The sequence below is a fragment of the Physella acuta genome, unplaced genomic scaffold, assembly GCF_028476545.2.
Source record: "Physella acuta isolate Inbredline_101_S28 unplaced genomic scaffold, ASM2847654v3 ptg001137l, whole genome shotgun sequence".
Taxonomy (NCBI): domain Eukaryota; kingdom Metazoa; phylum Mollusca; class Gastropoda; family Physidae; genus Physella; species Physella acuta.
Window position 1 is genome coordinate 143,235 of NW_026732654.1, and position 11,766 is coordinate 155,000.

Here is an 11,766-nt window from a genome sequence, read left to right on the forward strand (position 1 = left end):
TTGATAAACTTGAAAACAAAAACAACCAATATTTGAAATACAAAATTTAATTTCTAACCTATATCAGATGTGTCTTCTTCAATATTATTGGCCAAGGGCAGTGTAAAGGATGAAGTCTTGGTAACAGTATCAATGTTGCCCAAGGTTATCTTTTTATCTCGGTTGTCCTTCAAGTTGTTCTGGCTCAGATTGATATCTGCTCTGCTGCTTGCACTGAAATTGAAGCTGTTGGTTAGACAAATGCCAGCTACAGGCACACAAAGGCTGCTAGCTACTATTATTTTTAGAATGTTTTACAGATACACAAAGATAAAAGCTACCAAATAAATGCAGTAAAGGGACGGTATAAATTCTTTAAAACTAGAGGTTGGAAGTTAGGTTAAACAAAGCATTTTATGATTGTACAACTGGCATAAAAACATTAACAGTAAGATTTAACACAAATAATAACATCTGCATGTAACATATGTAGATTGTGTGAAATTTTATATAGTGTGTATTTTTGTTGTGCAATATTAATATACGTAATCAGTCCTCAAAAATATTTGTTCCACTAATTTATATTTAGGCCTACATATTACGCAAAAATATCATACATTTAAATTTTTAAAACTTAAAATATATGCAATAATATATATATATATATATATATATATATATATATATTTAAAGTATGCTTTAATTTACATCAACTACAAATTTATGTAAATAAAAGAAATGTTAAAAAAAATGGATTACAGGCTAACTACATAAGTGATTGAAATACGTCTTATGACAGGATGCTAAACGACAACCACACGAACTCACGAGTTAAAATTTGCAGTTGTGTTCTCATCATTGTTCTGTGGAGATGGTGGGCAGATGTTGACCAAAGGTGGTCTCTCTTGGGCAGCAAATTGCTCTGCCATTTCTTTCTCCATTTCCTCTCGCCGCTGCAGAAGAGGCGAGAGATTACAGTTAAGAGATTGAAGGAAGGAGATTAAAGTATATTGTAAAACATTCAGTTCTAATGAAAAAAAAATAGTGGTATTAAAACAGGGGTCTCCAAACTTTTCAGTCCGAGGGCCGCATTAACTATCAAATTTCAGTTCGGGGGCCAGTTTCTTCCTGGCATGTCTTTAATTTTTCTGGTCAAAGTTCCTCAGCCATCACCAACAAACACTTTTTTCCGTGGACAAAAATATCTACGCGGGCCGGATGAGAGGACCTCGCGGGCCGCATCTGGCCCACGGGCCATATAGTTTGGAGACCCCTGTATTAAAATTTAGTTGAATAATTCATTTTTCAAATTTTCCAATTTACTAACCAGAACTTCAATTTTAAAAATGTATTTGAGAAACTGGCTACATAAATGATCTTATTTTCCTCATAGTGACTTAAATTTAAAAAATAATGGACAGTTTACCAGTAGGCTAGTGAAAAATGAAATAAAAATTTCACACCAGAAAAGAATAAAATGCCTTCATAAAACACAAACTATGAAATAAAGAAAGTTTAAAAACTAGTCCATGTTAAAATATGGTTCACTTACAATAGCTTTTTCTTCTTCCTGTTCTTCTTCAGCAGCCGTAAGCTCCTGGGCATTTGCCAGATTGTCTACTGCGATGGCCAAGAACACATTCAGCAGAGTGTCTTTTTATTGTTAAGAAAAACTCAAAAAAGTATTCAAGTTTTATCAAGTAGTGTTTACTTTATTAAACTGCCTTTGCTTACCAGATACAAGACGTGAATTAGTTGATATTTTTTAAATTTTACTATAGTTACAACAGTAGGAACAGAATTTTTTTTTAATTAACATTGACCATCATTAAAAAAAAGTAAAATATTTGAAACAATTCTAGCTTTGGGTATCATCTTCCATATAAAAAGACTGAGAATAAAGAAAAGTTTTAGAAATAATACCATTGCCCAATTAAATTTGCAGAAATTCACAGACTTAAAACAATATTTTGTCTTTAACTAGAGGAGCAGGGGGGGGGGGGAGTGTCAGCTACAAGGGTAAATATCATTACTCCTGGAACTGAGCATCATACAAAACATTTAGTTAGAACTTATATAATGTTTACTTTTATATTTTTTAAAGTAACCACATGTAAATAGACATGCATGCAAAAAATGTGATTGATTACATGTTCAATATTTTTCTATTAATTAAAAAAAATGTAGGCTATAATTATTTTGGACTGACTATCAACTTACAATAAAAATTAACAAAAAAATAAAAATATAGAAATATAGAAATATAAGGAGTTTTGTGTCTAGTCACTCCCAACATTCTTGTAAAAAGTATTTGGAATTCCTAGATAAATATTTTGAACAATTTATTATTAAATTTTGTTTAATGATATCTTAACTGTAAAAACTAGAACCTAATGTATGTCTACTCTCAATCCAAATGACCAAATGATCAAAAGAAAGTAGATCTAATTTCCAGGATACAGTTACCAAACAGCACAAGGACTACAAAGTATGCTGAAAAATACATCCCTCCTCCGTCTATCCCTCCATGGGATTTTACACCATCATACATTACATTATTCCAATCAGTTCCTGTCAAAATCTAAAACAATTTGTACAATAAAAATAAATTAAAAAATAATGTTTTGTATAAATAAAGAAATTATGGTATTTAATCTAATCAAGAGAAAATCAAGGCATAGAAAAAAAATTTTGTTTTAAAAATGCTTTTATTAAAAAGAATTTGCAAAATTATGTAACTACTTATGGTAATCAATTATGCTGAGCTATTTTTGTACCTGGAACACTGTGAGCAAAGCAATAGGGAATGTATCAAAGTGGGCAGATGGTCGACCATCATCAAAGTTCATTCTAAAGTACAAATAAACATTGCAATTATAGTGTTTATCCAACAAAAACAAATCTACTTAAAAATTTTTTTTTTCAAAGCAATTTTTAAAAATTTGAAATATTTTTATATTTTTTAAAAATTATTAACTAGTGAAGTAACAATCAGTGTTTCTTCCAGACTTTTAGACTTCTTTCTCCGTATCTTTGTATCTAAGACATCACAATAACTTACTCTCCTCCAAAGATCTGCATGCCCAAAAGAGCAAATATTATAATGAAGAGGAAGAGTAGAAATAAGAGACTGATAATTGATCTCATACTGCTCAAAAGAGATATCACCAGGTTTCTCAATGAAGACCAGTATCTGTGAAATAATTCAATGAAATTTACAGTAACATTTTACAAAAAACTTTCTAAAAATATGCTTATTGAAAAAAATGATCAAATAAATATTAAAATTTTTGATTTTTATGTTCTAAATTTAACAATTATAATATTTTAAAACAATAAAAATATCTCTTTCACAATCATACATTTAAGTTATGAAATAGCAATAAATGTAGAGGGAATATAAGAAAATCTGTAGTTTGTTTTTTTAAAATGCCTCAATTCTTTTAAATTTGCAATTTTTATTAGAGTGTTGAAATAAAAACTGTTTTTGCAGAGATAAAAGAGATCTGAAATCATCTTTTTATATATATAAAAAAATAAACATAAAATAATAGAAACATTACCTAGTCACTTTAAATATCCTGAGCAAACGGAGGGCCCTGAGCACACTTATACCAAATGAAGATCCTTTTTTAAATTCAGACCATATGACTTCTATTATACTGCCTATTATAACCTGAAAAAATATCAACAATAAATAAAATGATATATTTACAAATTTACTAACACTGTCTTGTTCATAAGTTGAACCACTAGTATTAGAACTGAATGAACTGTTCATGAGCAGATGAAATTAATGTTATGCCAATGTGAGCATTAGTGCACCAATGAGCCTTGTATAGGCAGGATTTAGTTATGGGGAGGGGTTAAAAACTCGTTTACATTCCTATAGTCTATGAGGACTGTAGGACTTATTAATCAGCATCTGATCAATTACATCATTTCCAATTTTGAACTGATAAGCAATAGTTATAGTTTATCCCCCCCCCCCAACACAGTCCTAGATGTAACTGCATTATTGTATTGCCCAAAATGCAAACAGATAACCAAACAGAACAAATAACACTGCACCACTGCGCTTTTCATTTCTCATGATAGTGTGCAGTTTTATAGATAATAAATTGTAGACAAGAATTATTCAATAAAATTTTGATAATATATTTTAAACTTCCTTAACTTACCAAACAATCAAATCTATTGAAAGACGATTGAAAATATATTTGTACTCCTAAAGCATACATTTTTATTAACATCTCAAATATGAACAGTCCCAGGAAAGCAAATTCTGAATAATCTGTGTTTTAAAAATGTACATACATTAGAACAGTTTTAAAATAATAACCAAAGAGCATTTCTTCTTCTTCATTCTTAATTTTTAGTGTTGTAGAAGATTCCCTCCAACACATTAAGTATAACATGACAACTTGTTAAGCGAACTGAGAAAACAGCCAAAAGTAACGAAAAGTAGGTCACAAAAATAACATATCTGTGTAAACTGCAAAGCCGATTGTAAGCTTTGGAAATTAAGATTATCAAATATATGAGAAATACAGCTTTCTAAAGATGTCAAATACAATATGATGACAGATATAAAACTTTTCATAGAGAGCTTGTAAGATTGGGAAAAATTGATTATTTTTTAATAAATAGGGTCACAAAAATGGTATTTTAAACACATACACATTTTTTTTCTAATTAAAGTTATTATTTCTATTAACCCTTTATTTACGGAATTATGTTCTGAATGAGATTTTTACTTAAACAATGTGTTACTATATTGCTTTTGGCACATTCAAAGCATATGTCGAAGGAAATTTCGTTTCATAAATTTTTAATGGCCCAAACAGATATTGGTACTTATAAGTACCGTCAGTAATCTAGGACATTTTTTTTCAAAAAATTTTTTTTTACAAAACAGGAACTAACGATACAATTTATTAACTAATAACATGGCAATCATTATAACAATCACTTTTTGTAATTTTCACACATAATTACAGCACAAAAGTATATTTTGAGTACGATTTTTACTGGATTTTCTATCAGAACACATCTTAGACCTCAAACACAGCAAAAGTAGTCGACATGTCATGCTCCCTCAATCTTGTCTGTGGTCTTTCTGGTGTAGCAACGGTTGCCGGAATGAATATGCTTTTGCTGGAAGCTTCCAATAACTAGTACAATGAGCCACATAAACAAACAAAAGCCTAATCATTCAGCACACAACTACTAGTAATACTAGTATAATTGTAGCCTACTAGAATGTTATGACACGTCTACACTACAGTGCAAAGTTCATAAATAGAAGTGAGCTCAATGTGTTTTGGAAGAAGTAGCGGATTACTCTTTTCTGTTTACTGATTAAAATTTACCTTATAGATCTATACTATATGCAAAAGTATGGAATATTACTAGTCTACAGGTATACATTATGTAAATGCTAGTTATTGTACGCAAGACAGTTTATTGCAGTAAATATAACTAACAAATTAAATCTAACTACTAGAACTTGGCTTTGGTATACAAATGAAGTATACTAAACCTTGTAAACAAGCCTGCAACTGATACCTTTATTCTTGTTATTTTTTTTACTACTAGAAATTAACATGTAATTACAATATTTCTTAGGTAAACCATATGCAAACCTTCTTATAAATGTGTAAATATCATTTTTTGAGTACATTTCGATAATTAATTATCAAGACAATATTTATGTAACTCCACCTAACAAATCTGCCATTTTCTAAAAATCCTAAAAAAAAATGACCGTGTGCCCTGACGGTACTTATAAGTCCACTTGTAAACATCGATCTAATACAAAGACAATTTGATTAAAATTGTATAACTAGAAGTTAAATGCGTTTGCCTGACTATTGAAGGTGCCAATAAAAAAATTTTGGGGTTGAAAACTTGAAAAATAAGGTAAAACAAAGGGAAATCAGGAACGTATGTGAGAACTGTACAGAAAAATTGTGAACTACCGATATAGCAAGACATTGAAAAAGCGCCACACCATTAATTTAAAAAAAAACATTGATACCTCCGACTACCGGCGACTCAGGGGAGATAATACTATTAAATACATCAATAATTTTTAAATTTCGTTTTAAATTAAAAATAATACAGGCACTTAATTGAAGTGGTACTTATAAGTACCGTCAGTAGATAAAGGGTTAAAGTTATTATTTTCTTAATACAAAAATGGACAAAGTATCCAAAAGTTGAAGAAACCCATCATGACGAAAAACCAGAAATTTGGTGATTTTTTTGCTGCACGTATCCCCTAAAAAATTAACACATTTTCAAAATTGTATCTGATAAAAGGAGGCCTGGTATATAAACTAAAATAAAAATGATTTAAACAGTTCAGGTTCTAAATAGCATTGCCAAAACCCTGATAAAAAAACTCACATAAAAACTGTGTATGCCACTCTGGCTGATTATAATGTTCTGATGCCACTGATACAGTGTTGAGAAATACCAGAACGATGACTATCCAATAAAAACTTTGACTCTTGACTAGACGACGTATGGAGTATCTAAAACTTTTCTCAGCTCTCCAGAATGAAGCATACTTCCCTGTTTTTCTTTTCTTCAAGATTTTTGTAAAGGAATTGCCTGAAATTTTTTTTTTTTATAAGTTTGACGGTGATAAAATTAAATCAAGTGTTGCACGAAACATAATTTCATTTATCCAAAATAAGAAATTTTAACAGTGTCACACTCAGCCACAACATCTTAGCAGGAGATTCACTACCCTGTTGTGACAAGTCCAACACTGCCACTCATCCAAACCACTTCAGCAGATGATTCACTACACTGTTGGATGAGTAAATACAACAAACCTGGTGCCATAGCGGCCAACAATTCATCTTCATTTTGATCATTCTCATTCTCTATGTCGTTCCCTTTTAGCTGTATCATTTTTCTAGCTGCTGCCAGCCTACGAGCTGCAAAAGAGGGTATAACCCATTCAGGAAATCAACATAGGGGAAATATATAATAGATGGAATAAACATTATGGGAACTCATATAGAGGGAATTAATATATTAATGTTATAGTTAATATATGTAAATTAACAATAGAAAGAATTAATGTAAGGGAAAGAAGTAACACAAGGGGAACTTAAAAATGTAGAAATAACCAAGGAGAAAATACAGTTATAAAAGTTCGCATAGTGGAACTGAACATCAGTTAAATTCACAGGAGAAATTATATTAGGGCAAATTTACAATAGGGAAATTATGATTACAACAAATTTACAATGGGGAAATTCACATGGAAATTAACATTAGAGAATAAGCACTTGGGAAATCAACATTAGGGAAATAAACCTAATAAATGAAACAGAAGGTAAATTTTTTACAATAGTAATTACTACTGGAAAATATCAATGCCAGAAACAAAAATGGAATTTTAAAAACTTAAAATTAATTAATGCAATAAAAATAATTCTAGTATAAAAAAATTAAGACACTGAAATTATACATTTGTGAAACATGTTATGATTTGTTTTCATAAATAAATTATATTATCAAACAAAAAAAGAAGAGATAAAAAAAGAAGAACTGATACAAAATTTACAAAAAACCTGAAGCCTATTGACAGTGTTACTAAAGTTTTAACAAACCTTCAATAATTTTTAATTTTTCCTCATCTGTTGTTCTTTCTTCACTTAGAATCAGTTCCTCTACACATTGAAAGAGAAAACAATGGTGTTTGGCAGTTAATATTTTTCATGTAGCACTAAATTTTAAAATATAAATTATGTATAACTCTGTGCTCATATGAATAATTATATTTAAAAAATCAACATATAAATCTTCATATATTTATATACCATAATATAGACTAGTTTTTAAAATATTTTTTCTTTATCAATTAGCTTTAAAATATGTAGCATATATAAAATTTATATAAAGAAGATAGATCTATTTATGTAGGTTCTTGTAAATTCATGAAAATGAATATTTGAATTTTGTTCACGTTAAACTGAAATCGTTAATAGACAACTAACCAGATTTACATATCCATTCCAGGTAGCCATCTATCTCTCTTTCAATTTGCTGCTGCCTACGAAGTTTGAAGAAGGCTCTGCGGTTTTCTACTCTTTCTCTCTCTTTGGCAAATTCTCTGTTGACCAACAAGTTCATTTTTTAGTCAGATGTAAACATAGTCTTATTTTAAAATACTCTAGCCACTATTTTTCATAGTAATAATTACATTTATTGACATGATTACAAAGTCTGTGTAAAAATCTTTTTCTTAATTTTTTCTTACCCACTAAGAACACCCAAAACTAGATTTAGCATGAAGAATGTTCCAATTATGATGAGTGGAATAAAAAATAGAAAGTTGAAATAGCTTCCTAAGGCATCATTTGTCTGGGGAAACAAACATTTTAATGAAATTACTTTCTAAATAGCCAACAACCTTTCTAATTAAAACATGTCTTATATCTTACAATGAACTGAAAGACTTTAATTCACGAGAAGCATTTGATAAACCATGCTTTCTTCTACATTATAACATTAATGATTCTAGCTAAATACATTTTTCAAAAGAATACTTTAATTATGTCCACAACATATGTTACTTTGAGACATAATTTGGAATAAAAAACAACTCTTACATATTTTTGTTAATTTTTTTTTCTTGGAACATAATAAAAATAATGTGGTAAAAAATGTTCATTACACATAAAAAAATGTGTGTTTTATTAAAAATGTAACTGGTTGATACTTTCAAACCTTAATTTAGCATACACAGTTATTAATAATGTAAATTTTGAGCTAACCTGTTATTAATGTTTCAATTCTAATACATCTTTATACAAATTCCAACTGATAGATCAAGAATGGAGATTTTAATGATAATAATAAACTCAATTTACGAGCACAACTTTGTATAGATATGGAAAAGGATTTATTAATATTCTAAAGATTAAAGCAGAAATAATCCAAGGTAATTTTCTTACATAAAATAGGACACTGGTCCAGTCTTCCATTGTGATGCACTGAAACACAGTCAGCATTGCATAGCCAATGTTATTAAAACTTGTAATACCATCATTGGGACCAACCCAGTAAGGTAAACAAGTTGAAACATTTTCCTGGCAAATATATGAACCATATGTTGCTTGATCATTACACGGCCATATGTCATCTTCATCTCCTTGGTCTATGTTATCTGAAGATGTTTGAAAATATATTACGGGATAGTAGTAAGGAAGTGACATAAATGGGGATGGATTGAACACATCCTTAGAAGGGAAGAAGATAACATTGCAAAAAAAAAAAAAAAGCTACGATTGGAATCCCTAGGGAAGAAGGAAAGTGGGCTGGCCTAAGAAATCATGGAGAAGAACGGTAGAAAAAGAGGCAAAAGCCACTGGGTTCACATGTGCACAGATGAAGAGAGCTGCCCAAAACAGGTGGAGGTGTGATTGCAGCCCTTTACCTAAGGGACCACAAAGGATTAAGTCAGTCAGTCAATGGTAAGAATAAACAAAACTAATGTATGAATGTAAAAATAATGTGTCCTTTGTATCTATATTGTTATCTATATCTATATAAAAATGGAAAATATTTATCACTAATGGTACACAATTCTTTTTTCTAAGCTACTCTATTCTATTTGAAGTGTGAATAAGAGTGGGAAATTAGTTCTGTATAAAGGATTTTTTGCTCCATTTCTGATTTCTTAAAAGCCTTTTGAATTCAATACATTTATTACTTTATTTTCTCATAAAGCATAATTTAAGGAATTTTAAACTCTCGTGTTTTCTCAACAACAAAAAATACTAGCAGTTAAGCAGTTTTTTTTAATGTTTCTTTAGCTTTATTGCACTAAATTGAGAATCTACCTCAAGAAAAAAAATAACTTTGTCACTGGGCTTGGTAGGGCAAACTAATATTTTAGATCCAACACTGACTACATCCCCATTTTGATCTGTGAACTAATAAATAGTCTGTTAAAAATTTATTAAAACAACCAATGAGTTACCTTCAGAGTAATCAGTGGAGTCCACTTTGTAGCAAGCACTTTTAAATGCACCAACATAAAACTCAAGGCCAATGATTGCAAACATGGCAATGGCAAAAAGAACGAGGAGGCAGACCTGCAATAAAGGTGCCATCGCTCGGATGATTGACATGAGTACTACCTGGAGGCCTGGTATGAAAAGAGACATAAGAATCAAACCCTATTTTAATTTTTTAAATGCCTTTAAAAAAAAACAAATCAATTTGTACAAACAACGAATAAGCAAAACAAAAATTGAAAAACAAAAAAACCAAAAAAAAAACAACAACCAAACAAAACCCAGCTATTTGATGTACCATAAGTATCAGGATTGTGGTGTTACCGAAGAGTAATCCCAGAAACTTAGATTTATGTTGAACTAATTAGATTTACTGATATTTAGGTTTCTTTTGTGTTTGTTTATTAAATGGTATTTAGGGAATGATATTTATGAAATTCAGTTTTTCCTTAATCAAGGAGGGCTAATATCAACCAACAAATAATTTTATATTGACATGATTTTGTCAAGAGTTCCTGTATTTCAAAACATACTGGGAATTCCAGACACCAGCTTGAGAGGTCGAAGCACTCTGACCGCACGCAAAGTGCGAAGGTTGAATGTACCAGAAGACCCACTGGAGGCAAACAAGGTGATAAACCTGTGAAAAGTAGGAACACAAATTAATAGTTGATAAATGATTGACTGACAGTGTATAACATAATTATGATTATGATATATCATAAAAAAGGAACAAATTAATAAATTATAAATGATTGAATGACAGTAGCCTATAAAAAAGGAACGCAAATTAAGAGATCATAAACGATTGAGTGACAGTATAATATAACATATGATTCTGACACATCATAAAAAGGAACACAAATAAATAGATAATAAATTATTGAATGACAATAGCCTATAAAAAAGGAACACAAATTAACAAATGATAAATAACTAAATAACTATTTTTGACTCAAAATTTTAACATAAGATTATGAAACCTAAAATAATTTATGACATATGATTGTGATACTCATCATTCTGTTAATACTTAGTTGTGTTATTTTTATTGTACATGTCTTTATTTAGTGACAAAATCTTAAAGGTCTGACTTTACTTCTTATACTAAAATCAACTAGAACTAAAAAGGCCTAGCTTCCCCCCCCCCACCCCGTAGTAGATTTTAAAATGATGTATTATCATATTTTAACAGAAAACTACCACACCAAGCAAATGAATAGCCTAGGAATGAAAATTTAAATAATACAGCTGTTTCATTAATTCCTAAACCAGTTTCAAGCCTTTGCTTTAAAATGAAAATGAAGTATGCCATTTATCATCATTTCAAGTGTACTACTCATTGTGAGGTTTTAAAATATTTAGACATTAACTAGGCTTAAAATAAATCATAGAGGTAGCTATAATGTAACACCAGGTCTGGTAACAATAGAATAATACAGGCCTTAATCAAGGCTTAATGTAATATTTTATTTCATAAAGATTTAGAATTATAGTCTAGATCAATATCCAAATTATGTTTGTTAGGCCTAGGCCTGTCATATACTATACTAGTAATAGTAGTATATAAAGTAGTATACTATTACTATTACTATTAGACATAGATCTAGACTATTGTTTTATAATAAATAATAACAATTTTTATTATTTGGCCTGGCCTATATAATTATATTATTATTATGCATTTTATTTTAATGTCAAATACATCTAATGTTTGAATTTGGTAGATATCATCTTTGAGGAA

The 11,766-nt window shown here is 29.7% G+C and overlaps 1 protein-coding gene across 1 annotated transcript in view; it reads right to left on the reverse strand.

Moving 5' to 3' along the window:
- The window catches only part of LOC131956228 (voltage-dependent calcium channel type A subunit alpha-1), a gene marked incomplete at its 5' end in the record, with an annotated part of 44,544 nt that overhangs the window by 29,140 nt on the left and 3,638 nt on the right, over nucleotides 1-11,766 (reverse strand). Inside the window, 16 exons of the mRNA XM_059320646.1 lie at nucleotides 59-213; nucleotides 808-932; nucleotides 1,532-1,632; nucleotides 2,440-2,560; nucleotides 2,757-2,829; nucleotides 3,041-3,172; nucleotides 3,543-3,655; nucleotides 4,161-4,273; nucleotides 6,391-6,597; nucleotides 6,825-6,929; nucleotides 7,611-7,670; nucleotides 7,998-8,113; nucleotides 8,261-8,364; nucleotides 8,958-9,169; nucleotides 9,986-10,153; nucleotides 10,556-10,662. Coding sequence (XP_059176629.1) covers nucleotides 59-213; nucleotides 808-932; nucleotides 1,532-1,632; nucleotides 2,440-2,560; nucleotides 2,757-2,829; nucleotides 3,041-3,172; nucleotides 3,543-3,655; nucleotides 4,161-4,273; nucleotides 6,391-6,597; nucleotides 6,825-6,929; nucleotides 7,611-7,670; nucleotides 7,998-8,113; nucleotides 8,261-8,364; nucleotides 8,958-9,169; nucleotides 9,986-10,153; nucleotides 10,556-10,662 — 2,012 coding nt within the window. The remainder of the gene's footprint in view (nucleotides 1-58; nucleotides 214-807; nucleotides 933-1,531; nucleotides 1,633-2,439; nucleotides 2,561-2,756; nucleotides 2,830-3,040; nucleotides 3,173-3,542; nucleotides 3,656-4,160; nucleotides 4,274-6,390; nucleotides 6,598-6,824; nucleotides 6,930-7,610; nucleotides 7,671-7,997; nucleotides 8,114-8,260; nucleotides 8,365-8,957; nucleotides 9,170-9,985; nucleotides 10,154-10,555; nucleotides 10,663-11,766) is intronic.